General features: G+C 37.3%; 1 protein-coding gene across 2 annotated transcripts in view; it reads right to left on the bottom strand.

Moving 5' to 3' along the window:
* The window catches only part of CLTCL1 (clathrin heavy chain like 1), a 96,610-nt gene that overhangs the window by 63,940 nt on the left and 17,609 nt on the right, over positions 1-15,061 (bottom strand). For both annotated transcript variants that reach the window (XM_032310440.1, XM_032310441.1), the window contains exon 3: positions 12,130-12,398. In XM_032310440.1, coding sequence (XP_032166331.1) covers positions 12,130-12,398 — 269 coding nt within the window. The remainder of the gene's footprint in view (positions 1-12,129; positions 12,399-15,061) is intronic.

Raw genomic sequence — 15,061 nt, 5'->3', positions numbered from 1 at the left:
AAAGAAAAGCCAACAGCTTTAGTGTCAAAAGTATAGTGAGTAAAAAGCTTTTAGCTTGGATTTTTTTTGTTGGTTTTTCTTTTTGTCTAAACCACAAATAAGTAACACTGTGATTTATAATCTTTTTTTTTTTAATTATTTTTCAAACATGATGATTTCCTTATAAATGAGCATGATTCTTAAAGGTATTTTTAACAACTTTATTGATATATAATTCATTTACCATATAATTCATTTGAAATATACAATCCAATGTTTTTTAGTTTATTCATAGGATTGTACAACCATTACCACAATGTACTTTTTAAAACACTTTCCTCCCTTAAGAGAAACCTCTTTAGCAGCCAATCCCCATTCCCACCTCCCACGTTCCACCCCCAGTCAAAGCAACTACTTATCCGTTTTCTATCTCTGTGGAAAACTATTCCGAATGCCTCATAAAAATGGAATCATACAATATGTGGGTTTTTGTGCTGACATGTTTCACTTACTTAATATATCCAAGATTAAGAATGGCCATGGTATATAGCATATATCAGTACAGGTGACTCTTGAGCAATGTGAAATTTAGGGTCATGGACCTCTGACATGGGCAAATCCACGTATAACTTCTGATTCTCCAAAAACTTAATTACTAATAGCTTACCCTTGACCAGAAACCTTACCAATAACATATAGTCAAATAACATATATTTTGTATCTTATATGTATTATATACTGCATTCTTAACAATAAAGCTATAGAAAAGGAAATGCTGAGAAAATAGATTTACAGTACTATACTGTATTTACTGAAAAAAATTTGTGTCTAAGTAAACCCATGCAGTTCAAACCCACGTTGTTCAAGGATCAGCTGTACCACTATTTATTGTCAAATAAATATTCCACTGTATGGATATACATTTTATTTATGCATTTATCAGCTGATGGACATTTGGAATGTTTCCTACCTTTTGGCTACAATAAATAACCTTGTAACTGATGGTTACCAGAGAGGAGATGGGCAGGGGGATGGGGGTTAAATAAGTGGTGCAAATTAAGGAGTGCACTTGTGATGAGGACCAGGTGTTTTACTGAAAGTGCTGAATCACTATATAGTATACCTGAAACCAATATTACACTGTATGTTAACTAACTGGAATTTAAATAAAAACTCAAGGCAGGTGGTATACCTGGGTGTACCTCAGTTTCAGTTACATGTTCCACTCTTGATTTGGGCTCACATCATTATGTCAGGGTCGTGGGACCAAGGTCTGTGTTGGACTCAGTGCAGAACTGCTTAAGATGGTTTCCCTCTCCTTCTGCCCCTCCCCCACTCGTGCTCTAATATAAATAAATAAATCTTAAAAATTTAAATATTTAAGGGGTTATTAGATGGCTCAGTTAAGCATCCAACTCTTGATTTTGGCTCAGGTCATGATCTCAAGCTTGCCAGATCTAGACCAGCACTGGGCTCTGCACTGGGCATGGAGCCTACTTAAGATTCTCTCTCTCCCTTTGCTCCTTCCCACTTGTTCTCTAAAAAAAATAAATAAATAAAACTTAAAAAAATATACATAATACTGCTATGAACATTTTATTTAAGTTTTCAGTAACATTTTTAATATATTTTTTAAAGATTTTATTTGAGAGAGAATAAGAGCCAGAGGAATCATAGAGGGAGAGGGAGAAGCAGACTCACTGCTGAGCAGAGAGCCTGATGCAAGGCTCAATCCCAGGATCCTGAGACCATGACCTGAACTGAAGAAGGCAGACACATAACTGAGCCACCTAGCCACCCCAGTAACAATTTTTATCTTAAAGTCGATTTTATCTGATATTAAGATAGCCAATCCAGCTCTCTTTTGGATACAATTTGCCCGGTATATCTTTCCCATCCTTTTTTCAACCCACTCTATCTTTGAATTTAAAGTGTCTCTCCAGTAGACAGCATATATAGTTGGATTATGGGTATTTTTTTTTAATATTCTGCCAATCTCTGCCTTTTAAGTGTTCAATCCACTTGATGCAACTACGATAGGGTAAGATTTACTTCTGTCAGTTAACAATTTTTCCCCCTATATGTCTCATGTCTTCTTTGCTCCTCTATTATTTCATTACCACCTTCTTTTATGTTAGATATTTTCTAGTGTGTCACTTCGATTATCTTGTTATTCCTTTTGTGATTTTTTTTAAAAAGTCATTTTCTTTGTGGTTGCCTCAGAATTACAATTAATGTCCTCATTACTATATATAATATATATAATATATTATATATAAATATATATAATACATATTATATATTTATATATAATATAATATATATTATTATATATTATATATAATAATGTCCAAATCTAATTTGGATTTGTATCAATATAATTTCTATACTATACAAAAACTTTGTTCCTTTATAGCTCCATTCCTTCCTTGCCTTTGTTCTATTGTCATAAAAGTGCATATTTATCTATTTTATATACCTATTAACACAGATTTATAATTATTGCTTCAGTAGTCATCTTTTAATTCACAAGAAAAGAGTCATAAACAAAACTACCTTTATATAGTCTTTTATATTTACCTATACAGTTGCTCATACCAGTGTTCTTTATTTCTTCATGTGGGTTTGGGTTACTGACTTGGGTCCCTTCATTTCCACCTGAAAGATTCTCTTGAGTATATCTTTTTTTTCTAAATTAATTAATTAATTTTATTATGCTAGTCTCCATACAGTGCATCATTAGTTTTTGACGTAGTGTTCCATGACTCATTGGTTTGCATGTAACACCCAGGTCTCCATGCAGTATGTGCCCTCCTTAATACCCATCACCAGGCTCACCACCCCCCATCAACTCCCTCCCCTCTAAAACCCTCAGTTTGATTCCTGGAGTCCACAGTCACTCATGGTTTGTTTCCCCTCTGACTTTCCTCCCTTCATTTTCCCTTCCTTCTCCTAATGTTCTCCATGCTATTCCTTATATTCCACAAATATGTGAGACCACATGATAATCGTCTTTCTCTGTTTAACTTATTTCACTTAGCATAATCTCCTCCAGTCCCATCCATGTTGAAGCAAATGTTGGGTATTCATCCTTTCTTCAGTATTTCTTATAGGGCAGATCTAATAGAGACAAATCCTCTCAGCTTTTGTTACCTGGTAATGTCTTAATCTCCCCTTCATTAGTTGGAAGAATTTTGCAGGAAATTATTGACAATCTTTTAATTTTTTTTTTAATTTATTTGACAGACAGAGATCACAAGTAGGCAGAGAGGCAGGCAGAGAGAGAGGAGGAAGCAGGCTCCCTGCTGAGCAGAGAGCCTGATTCGGGGCTTGATCCCAGGACCCTGGGATCATGACCTGAGCCGAAAGCAGAAGCTTTAACCCACTGAGCCACCCAGGCACCCTGATCTTTTAATTTTTTTAAAGCACTTTGATTATATCATACCACTGCCTTCTGGCCTGGATGGTTTCTCATAAGAAATCAGTTGTTAATCTTATTGAGAGTCCACTGTACAAGATTAGTTTGCTTCTTTCTTACTGTTGTCAAGATTCTTTGTCTTTTGATAGTTTAATTATGATACATCTGGGTGTGGATCTCTTTGAGGTCCTGGTTATGCAGATTAATGGTTTTCATCAAATTTGCTATGTTCAGGGCCATTATTTCTTCAAATATTCTTTCTTCCCCTTTCTTTCTCTCCTTCTTGTGTGACTGGCCCACTTGAATAGTATTCTACAAATCTATGAGGGTTTTTTTTTGTTTTTTGTTTGAAGTAGGCTCTGTGCCCAACATGGGGCCTGGGCTCAATCCTGAGGCCAAGGCACAATCAACTGAGCCAGCCAGGCATCCCACAGGTGGTTGCTGTTGTTTTAAATACCTCCTAGTTCTTTATTGTTACGGTTTATATGGAAAGACAGTGTTCTTATACTTTCTTTAGTTTTTTGGGCATGCTTTCCATCAGTTCTTTGAAAATATTTAAAATAGCTGACTTACAGTCTTTTTGAAAGCTACTCCAATGTCTGGGCTTCCTCAGAACAGTCTCTACTGACTACTTTTTCCCCCTTTGAGTATAGGCTATACTTTGTTTTTTTTTTTTTGCATATTTCATTTTTGCTGCTATTGTGGAAAGCTGGAAACTTTAAATAACATAAAGTGACAACTCTGGAAATCAGATCCTCCCCCCCACCACAACTTCCTGGGTTTATTGTAGTTGTTTAACAAATTTCCTGAACTAATTCTGTAAAGTCTGTATTCTTTGTCGTATGTGTTCACTGAGGTCTATTCTGAGCTTAGTGGTCAGTTAATAATTTGAAAGAGATTCCTTAAATGTCTTGAATCTCAGCCTTTGCTGAGAGAGTATATGTATGTTGAGACATGCCTTCAATACTCTGACAGACAGCTTACAATACTGCATTGGCCTTCGGCCTTCATATCCTGCTTGTACAGAGCCTTAAGATCAGTCAGGGCTTAAGGCCCTGTCAATTCTTTCTTGGGCAGGTGTAGAGCTCTGTGCATGTACATAGTCGTCTAGTTTCCCAAGAATATGCTGAAACTTTTGAAAGCCCGTGCGAACCTCTCATTCCACAGCTTTTCATTTTAAAATTTTTAAAGCCGGGGGTGCCTGGGTGGCTCAGTGGGTTAAAGTCTCTGCCTTCAGCTCAGGTCATGATCCCAGGGTCCTGGGATGGAGTCCCGAATCGCACTGGGCTCTCTGCTCAGCAGGGAGCCTGCTTCCTCCCCGCCTCTGCCTGCCTCTCTGCCTACTTGTGATCTCTGTCAAATAAATAAATAAAATCTTTAAAAAAAAAATTTTTTTTTTTTTAAAGCCGGCTTCTTATTTTTCTCAACTACTAAGATCCCCACAGGCAGCTGTGATGTTAAACAACTGCTGGTGATGGTGTATCACAAGTGTCCCAAGAGATAAGGCCATCTGCACCAAGCAAGAGTGAGTCAAGTCAAATAAAAGGTAAGGCTTGTGAATGGAGATTTCCAAAGAACTAATAGGTAGGTGATATAATGACATTTCTCTAGGAAAGGTGTTTTGGGGGGAGCTCTAAACATTCCTAGCCTCCTTCAGAGGCTGTAAGGTTGCTGTGTTTTACCAGCTGGTGGAACTTTGGTTATCAAGGCCATCAGAAAACTATACAAAGAGTGATGGGAACAGCACAAGTTAAAATGTCACCAAGCTTGTTATTCTGAGATGTAGCAAATTTTCTTAAATAAAAGTTCTTTGGATTTTTGTAAACCTATTAATTTCCAGACATCTGAAAAAAACTTTTTCTAAAAAAAATATATATATTTTATTTACTTATTTGACAGAGAGAGAGAGAGAGCACAAATAGGCAGAGTAGTAGACAGGGAAAGGGAGAAGCAGGCTCTCCACTGAGCAGGGAGCCCAATGTGGGGCTCAATCCCAGGACCCTGGGATCATGACCAGAGCCGAAGGCAGATGCTTAATTGACTGGGCCACCTGGATGTCCCTGAGAAAGCTGATTTTGAGAATTTTTGCCGGCACTACTTTTATGGAGATTTTCAAAGGTCCTCACTTCACCATTCCTGCTGATGTCCTGTGTGTAATATTTTATGTTTTACATATTTTACATTTCTCTGGGGTATATAAGTGGAATTTCTACATCACATGGTAACTCTACATTCAACTTTTGGAGGAACTGCTAAACTATTTTCCCTCATAGCTATGTGTTTTACATTCCTACCAGCAATGTATGAGGGTTCCAATTTCTCTACACCCTTGGCAACATTTGTTACTGCTGATCTTTTTGATTATAGCCATCCTAGTAGGTTCAGTGAAGTGACACCACATTTTGTGGGAGGGTTTCTGTTTTGTTAAGTAAGTTCTTCACCCACAGTAGGATTTGAACTCATGATCTGAGATCAAGAGTGGCATGCTCTACTGACTGAGCCAGTCAGCGGCCCCTCACACTATGTTTTCAATTTATATTTCCACACGGACTAATGATGTTGAACATCTTTTCATGTGTTATTGGGCATGTAGATAACTTTTTGGAGAAATATCTGTTCAAATCTTTTTTTTTTAAGATTTTATTTATTTATTTGACAGACACATCACAAGTAGTCAGAGAGGCAAGTAGAGAGAGGAAGGGAAGCAGGCTCCCTGCTGAGCAGAGAGCCTGATACAGGGCTCGATTCCTGAGCCAAAGGCAGAGGCTTTAACCCACTGAGCCACCCAAGCACCCCTCAAATCATATTTTATTAAAAAAAAAAAGGTGTATATTTTATTTTGCCTTTTTTATTACTGAGTTGTAAGATTCTTTAAATATTCTGGATACAAGTCCCTTATCAGATATACGATCTTGAAATATTTTCTCCAAATGGCAGGTTATTTTTTCACTTTCTTGATGGTATCATTTGTAGCACAAAAGATTTTAATTTATAATTTTTAAAAGATTTTATTTATTTATTTGACAGAGAGAGATCACAAGTAGCCAGAGAGGCAGACAGAGAGAGAGGGAGAAGCAGGCTCCCTGCTGAGCAGAGGAGGTGACATGATGAGGGGCTCAATCCCAAGACACTGAGATCATGACCTGAGCCAAAGGCAGAGGCTGAACCCACTGAGCCACCCAGGCACTCCTCAAATCATATTTTATAAAAAAATTTGTATATTTTATTTTGCCTTTTTAATTACTGAGTTGTAAGATTCTTTAAATATTCTGGATACAAGTCCCTTATCAGATATATGATCTTGAAATATTTTCTCCAAATGGCAGGTTATTTTTTCACTTTCTTGATGGTATCATTTGTAGCTCAAAAGATTTTTTTTTTTTTAAATATTTTATTTATTTGTCAGAGAGAGAGGGAGAGAGAGCGAGCACAGGCAGACAGAATGGCAGACAGAGGCAGAGGGAGAAGCAGGCTCCCTGCCAAGCAAGGAGCCCGATGTGGGACTCGATCCCAGGACGCTGGGATCATGACCTGAGCCGAAGGCAGCGGCTTAACCCACTGAGCCACCCAGGCGTCCCAGCACAAAAGATTTTAATTTTGCTTTTATATGTTTTTCTTTTGTTGCTCATGCTTTAGATGCTGCATTTACAAAGGTTCTGCTTAACTCAAGGTCACTAAGATTTGCTCCTATGTTATCTTCTAAGAGCTTTACAGCTTCAGCTTTTACATTTGGGTCAGATCCATTTTGAGTTAATTTTTAGTATGATGAGAGTTTAGCTTCATGCTTTTGTATATATGGATAGCCAGTAATCCCAAACCATTTGTTGAACAAACTATTCTTTCCTCTGTTGAACTGTCTTGGCATCCTTATTAAAAAACCCAACAGACTATAAATGTAAGAGTATTATTTACAGACTCTCAATTCTACCTTATTGATCTATGTGTCTATTTCTATTTTAGTACCATACTGTCTTGATTTTTTTTGAGATTTTACTTATTTGACAGAGAGAATGAGATCACAAGTAGGCAGAGAGGCAGGCAGAGGGAGAGGGGGAAGCAGGCTCCCACTGAGCAGAGAACCCAATACGGGGCTCAATCCCAGAACCCTGAGACCACGACCCACGCCAAAGGCAGAGGCCCAACCCACTGAGCCACCCAGGCACCCCAACTGTCTTGATCATTGTAGGTTTGTAGTAAGCTTTGAAATTGGGAAGTATGAGTACTCTTATTTTGTTGTTTTCATCAAGACTGTTTTGGCTATTTTGAGTTTCCTGCAATTCCACATGATTTTAGGGTTAGCTTATCAATTTCTAAGAACTTAGCTGATATTCTGATAGGGATTCCAGTGAATTTGCAGATCAGGCTGGGGAGTACTAACATCTTAAAAATATTAACTATTATGATCCATGAGCATGAGATGTTTTCCCATCTATTTAGATCTTCTTTAATTACTTTCATCAGTGTTTCATAGTTTTAAGGATATAAGTTAAATACTTCTTTCGTTAAATTTATCCCTAAGTATCTTATTCTTTTTGATGCTACTGTGAATGAAATTTCCTTTCTGAATTGTTCATTGCAAGTGTGTAGGAACACAACTGATTTCTGTATACTGATCCTGTACTCTACAACCTAGTACTTGTTAGTTCTAGAATTTTTTATTAGATACCTTAATATTGTCAATATATAAAATCATGTCATCTGCAAACAGAGATAGCTATAATTCTTCCTTTCAAACCAGGATGTCTTGTATTCTTTTCTGATTGCTCTAACTAGACCTCTAGTCTGATGTTGAACAGAAGTGGCAAAAGTAGGTATCTCTGTCTTGTTCTGATCTTGGGAAAAATTTCAGTCTTTCACTATTAAGTACAATGCTAGTTGTTTTTCTCTGAAGCCTTTTATCAGGTTAAGGGAGTTCCTTTCTATTCCTAGTTTGTTGAGCATTTTTATCATGAAATGTGTTGGGTTTTATCATGTGCTTTTTCTGCATCTGCTGAGATGACCAAAAGGTTTTTGTCTTTTATTCTATTAATATTGTTCATTATTTGAATTGATTTTTGGATATTAAACCTACCTGGTACTCCCAGATAAGTCCCACTTGGTCATGATATACAATTCTTTTTATATGTTGCTGGATACAGTTCACTAGTATATTGTTGAAGATTTCTGCATCTACAATCAGAGGAGAGAGTGGCCTACAATTTTCTTGTGATGTCTTTGTTTTTGGTATCTGGGTACTAATGGGCCTCAAGAATGAACTGAGAGGTACTCCCTCCTCTTCTATGTTTTGGAAAAGTTTGTGAAGGATTAGTACTAATTTTTCTTTGAATATTTGGTAGAATTAACCACTAAAACCATCTGGGTCAGAGTTTTTCTTTGTGGGTAGTTTTTCCATTACTAATTGAGTGTCTTAATTTATTGTATAGGCCTATTCAGAATTTCTACTTCTTCTTGAGTCATTTTCAGTAATCTATGTCTTCCCGGGAACTAGTCCTTTCATCTAAGTTATTTAATTTACTGATATACAATATTCTTGTAGTCTCCACTAATCCTTTTAATTTACTGATATACAATATTCTTGTAGTCTCTACTAATCCTTTTAATTTCAATATGGTTTGTCCCAACTGTTTCAGTAAATAAAGTTGTACTGGCATGAAGCCATGGCTATTCATTTACATACTGTCTAAGTCTGCCTGTATTAAAACTTCACAGCTGAGTAGTTGTGACAGAGACCAAATATTTTTGGCCCACAAAGCAAAAAACATTTATTATCTAAGCCCTTAAAGAAAAAATATGCTGACCTCTCTAAGAATAATAAAATACTTGAAGTACTCAGGTCAAACTGGAGCAAAGGGCTTTTGAGAAAGTATTAGAGGCAGTTAAAAAGTGGAATAAATTAACTATGATCTAGTTTTGTAAGTATCAGCTTAAAGCTTCATTCCAACCCCTCAGACCTCATCATTACTGGGGGAACAAATTTATTTCCAGACCAGATTCAGTACAAAAACTGAGCTTCATGAAATAAAGAGGAAATTCAAAAAAAAAAAAGTATTTTGGGCAAGTATTTGGGAAGAGTGATAAACGCTAAACTGTGACTAATTTTGTTCCTTGGTTGAGGGTCCTATATATCGAGGGCCTTCTTTCTGAAAGCAACATAAAGGCTCAAAAAGCACAGCTTTCTCATTGATTCTTGAATAGCATGAAGGGCTAGGGAAGAGGGATCTTCCAGCTCCCCTCCTGGCTTCACAAAGGTAGAGTGAATCAATTTTTTCTTTTTGTGCCCATACCACCTTGAAAATTCACCAAGACAGCATATGTCATATAGATTTTACCTGTTTGTGACTCTCTCGTGATTCATTCATCCCAGCCTCTGCAGGCTCCATGTAAGGTACACTCCTCACCCCTCACATCACAAACACTTCACTGACATCATTTCCATTAGCAACACCAGAACTGTGTGCTATCATAAGAGCCAGCAACATCTAATTCCTTTCAATAGAAAACCAAATGTCGAGTTTCCACATGAGAAACACTCCATACACAGCATCTATCTAGGGTTAGTAACTCCGCAAGAGGAAATTATTCCAGATAACAAATGCTACATCACAGAAAATGTCCTAGGTGTAAAATTATTCCTTTTATGGAAGCCTGGGCAATCAGACTCAAACAAGATGTCATGGATGAATCATTATAATGTTATTATCATGTGCAGGAGCAATGGGAATGCCCATTATTCCAGATACGATATGTGGTTTCCTACAAATATATTCTCATTCCAGCTTAACCTGACAATAAGAAGTAACTGGGGCTGAAAGGAAGCCATGGGCCTATCACTAAAAGGCTCTGTGATTAAGTAAGTTCCCTTAAGTTACACCAAATAACTACCAGGTCACCTGAGGAGACAAACTCATCAGTGTAATACAAAGATGAAGGGTTAGAGCAGAGGTACTTCAACTCTGACCTCATCTATGCCTCAGAATTCTGAGACAAATGTTAGGCCATCTTCGAACTCTCCTCTCCCTGAGAGGCATCCCACGCATCACCAAGTTCTAGCCACTTCACCTCTAAAATCTCAATCCTTGCCTTGTGGCACTTGGCTGGCTGAGTCGGTATAGTATATGACCCTTTTTTTTTTTTTTAAGATTTTATTTATTTATTTGACAGAGGAAGACACAACAAGAGAGAGGGAACACAAGCAGGGGGAGTGGGAGAGGGATAAGCAGGTTTCCTGCCAAGCAGGGAGCCCGATGTGGGACTCAGTCCCAGGACCCTGGCATCATGATCTGAGCTGAAGGCAGACACCAAACAACTGAGCCACCCAAGCACCCCGAGCATGTGACTCTTGATCTTAGGGTCATGAGTTTGAGCCCCACATTGAGTGTTGAGATATAAAATCTCAAGCCTTGCCTCTCCTGTTCATCTCCAATGCCAGTGCTTCCATCTAAATCACTCATGGCTCACTTCTCCTGGGAGTTACAGAGTAGAGGATACTCCCAAAGTGGAGAGAAGTATCTGTTCCATCTTCGCTCACTCTTCCCCTTTCTCATATATATCTTTACTTCAGAACACACTATAAGACTTTCTTCCTGTATCTGCCTGTCAACTAGCTTCCCAGCCTCCAGTCTTCATGGTGGGCCCTCTTCAACATCACTGATAGCATTATTCTGACCCCATTATGCTGCGGAGAAGGAAAATAAATCATATCACTCTCACTTTAAAATCTGCTGCAGAATTCCAACTGCCAGCAGCATGCACCTCAGTCTTGTCTCTACCCATCTCTTACCCTTGCCCCTCTAGCTACCTCTTAAGCATCTGATAGGTATTAGCCAAAGTGATGACCCCAGACTCCCAGAAAGAGCCATTCACACAGTTTCCTTTCCAAGTGCACCCTTAAAGGTGGCAAAACACAGCTTAGAGGCCCCCTCTGTCATGGGGCCTCTCTGACTTAAGGTATTCTCACACAGCACTCTCTTCAAATGTCTGACAGTTTTCTAGGTGCTAGAATCCCACATTTATACTTTTCCCACTAGGCTATGGAAGATTATTTAATGGCCAGCATTAGCTAATAAAGATCTAAAGTCATACATCCTGTAGTCAAGTATCTGGTGACTAGATTAGCCACCAAGAACGAAAAAAGGAAGCACAGCAGAAAGTTACCCCTTTCATCATAAAAGTTTATGAATTAGTAGGAAACCCCTGGGTTGGTACAGTCAGTATTAAGTGTCTAACTCTTGGTTTTGGCTCAGGTCATGATCTCAAGGTTGTAAGATCAAGCCCCACATCAGGCTCTGTTCTCAGCGAGGAGTCTGCTTAAGACTTTCTCTCCCTCTCCTCCCGCTGCCTCTCCCTCCTGTGCTCACTTGCTTTCTCTTCAATAAATCTTTAAAAAAGTGTATGAATTAGTAATATTCCATTAAAGCCCTTAAAATAGAGCCCTAAAACTACCTCCCATAAACCTATAGGTTCCAAGTCACTCTACAAAATTCCTCAGCAATTCACTTCTCAAAACTGTGCCAGAAATAGTTTTCAGGATGAATATCAGTAATCTGATGAAATGCAGTGTAGTCAATGGGCCAAAGTTAATCTAAAATTCTTACATTATCCAACGTTTGGATTTCTTGTTACCTCTATTTCTTTTAGGTCTGGGCCTATTTCTTCTGCCTCACACCTGTACCAACTTCAGTATTACACCTCTACATTGCATGAGACCTTCTTGAAGGCAGCCAAAACCTTACCTGAGCTGAGATGCCAATGAGGAGCAGCCACTTCTGGTACTCATCAGTCCGGTAGTGGATCATCTGGCACCCTGCCAGACTGGCATGTCTATCAAACATCTTCATGGGTTGAGAGTCACCTTCCATGCTCCAGTGGTAGACTGTGGTCTCAGTCACCAGGGCAACAGTGTTTACAGAGACCCATTTCCAGAATATCACCTCTTCTGCCATTGTATGAGACTTCATTTTACTCTTCATCTCAATATTAAAGATTTGAAGTGTCTTCCCAGCTAGTATTTGATGTGATGAAGATTAGAGAAAGATAAATTAAAAATCTAAAAGACAAATTCTTACACTCTTAATCTGAATCCTTTTAATATTACTTTAAGTTGTACTACTTAGGTAATTTGATTAAGAAGGGAAAAGAGCTGCCTGAGTGCAATTAACCACACTTTGATGTCTTAATATTGAGAAAAACCTTCTTCCTCAGAAGAATGTAAAAGTGTATGAATAACAATCAGAAATTAGTTCTTTTGAAGCAACTATCAAAAGAATCAATTTTAAATTGGTATCTTCTAGTTTTAAAATACTTTCCTGGGTAAGTTAGCAAAAACAAGACATTCTTTCTTTGTCTGGTGCCTCCAACTTTCAGGAAGGAATACCATCATCCCTTCAAATTAAACAACTTCTCCAGAAAACAGGGTCATTTTGTCTTAAATTTTAGACTAGTGATGTCAAACAGAATTTTCTACAACGTTGGAAATGTTTTGCACTTGCACTTCTAGTATGGAAGACCCTAGCTACACATGGCTATTAGGTACTTGAAATGTGTCTGCTAAGACACATTTAAGGAAACTGAACTTTTACTTTAAGTTTAATTAATTTAAATTGAAATAGCTTCACATGGCTAGCATCCAATGGGGCAGCTAGGTTCTAGAAAAAGACTTTAGCACCCATCCTCTGGCAAGAGACTCCTGTTGTTTCCACCTCTGATAAAAAGCTAAGTTCTGATCTTTGTATCTATGCAAAACTCAGAGCTAACATGAAATACTGCTTCCTCCCAAATCAGGACCAACACAAGGATTACTTCTCTGACCACTTCTACCTGGCACTGTATTGGATATCCTAGCTACTGTAATAACACGAGAAAACTGAAAGGCATAAAGATGAAGGAGGAAATAAAACCGCCTTTATTTACAAACAACTTTTACAAAGAAAATCCTAAGGAATTTACAAATCTACAAAGCCATTATCAGAACGAATAAGCGACTATTTTTTTTTTTCTTTTTTTAAAGATTTTTTCTTTATTTATCTGACAGAGATCACAAGTAGGCAGAGAGGCAGGCAGAGAGAGAGGAGGAAGAAGGCTCCCTGCAGAGCAGAAAGCCCGATGTGGGGCTCGATCCCAGGACCCTGGGATCATGACCTGAGCCGAAGGCAGAGGCTTAACCCACTGAGCCACCCAGGTGCCCCTGAATAGGCGACTATTAACAATACTGCAGGGTATGAGGTCAATATACAAAAATACCAATTGAATTCCCAGATGCCAGCAGCAAACAATTTGGAAATAAAATTTTTAAAAGAACTGAAATATCACTAAAAGGAAAACAAAGTCCCTGCCAACCAAGAATCCTATATCCAGCAAATCTGTCTTTCAAATACGAGGGAGAAATCAAGACATTCTAAGATAAAGAGAAGCTAAGGGAGTTTGTTACCACAGCACTAAAGGAAGTCCTGCAGATTGAAATGAAAGGACATTATATAGTAATTTAAAGCCATCTGAAGAAATAAAGATCCCAATAAAGGTAAATACGTGGGTGATTATAAAAGCTTGTACTTTTGTAACTTTGGCTTATAACTCTACTTTTTTGTTTTCAACATGATTTAATAGACTAAAACATTACAAAAATCACTGAGTAGTCTAAAATCTAGTAATATAACTGGTTTGTAACTACACTTTTGGTTTTCTATATAACTCAAGAAATGAATGCATTAGAAAAAATTAATGTATGCTTTTGGACAAATTATGTATAAAGATGTAATTCTGTGACAGTAACAATAAAAGAGGTGGGAATGGAGATGTAAAAGTACAAACTTTTTGTATGTTATTGATGTTAAACTGGCAAAATTTCAAATTAAACTGTTACAACTTCAGGATGTTAAACACAGTCCCCACAGCAAAAAAAAAAAAAAAAAAAACCAAACAAAAAACAGCTATAGAATGTACACAAAAGAAACAAGAAGAAATTTAAATGTTTTCACTGAAAAAAAAATCAACTAAACATAAGCAAAGATAGTAATACAGAAAATGAAGGACAAAAAAGCATAAACTATATGAAAAACAAATAGTGAAATGATAGAAGTCCTTCCTCATCATTAATACATTAACTGTAAATGGATCAAAAGACACAGACTGGCAGAACAGGTATAAAAACATGATCCAACTATATGCTGTCTACGAAGACTCACTTTAGATCCAAAGACACAAAGAGGTCAAAATGAAAGGATGAAAAAAGATAATTCCATGTAAATTGTAATCAAAAGAGAGCAGGGATGGTTAATTTCAGACAAAATAAACTTTGAATCAAAGAAGATTGCAAGCAACAAAGAAATACATCATGCTAAGTGAAATAATCCAATCATAAAAAACCAAATACTGCATGATTCTACATATATTAGGTAGGTAGACTAGCCAAAATCATAGAGACAGAAAGTAGAATGGTGGTTCTAGGGACTGGAAGAGGAAGGAATGAGCAGTTACTGTTTAATGAGTACAGTGTTTCAGTTTTGCAAAAGGAAAATAGTTCTGATCTTAATGGGTGTACAACAATATGAATGAATTTAATACCACTGAAATATACACTAAAAAATAGTTAAGATAATAAATTTCATTATATTTAGCCACAACTCTTTTTTTTAAAAAACATTTTATTTACTTATTTGACAGACAGAG

Source organism: Mustela erminea, chromosome 13, assembly GCF_009829155.1.
Source record: "Mustela erminea isolate mMusErm1 chromosome 13, mMusErm1.Pri, whole genome shotgun sequence".
Lineage (NCBI taxonomy): Eukaryota > Metazoa > Chordata > Mammalia > Carnivora > Mustelidae > Mustela > Mustela erminea.
Note: the sequence above shows the minus strand (reverse complement) of the source record. Positions and strands in the feature narration are given on the sequence as shown.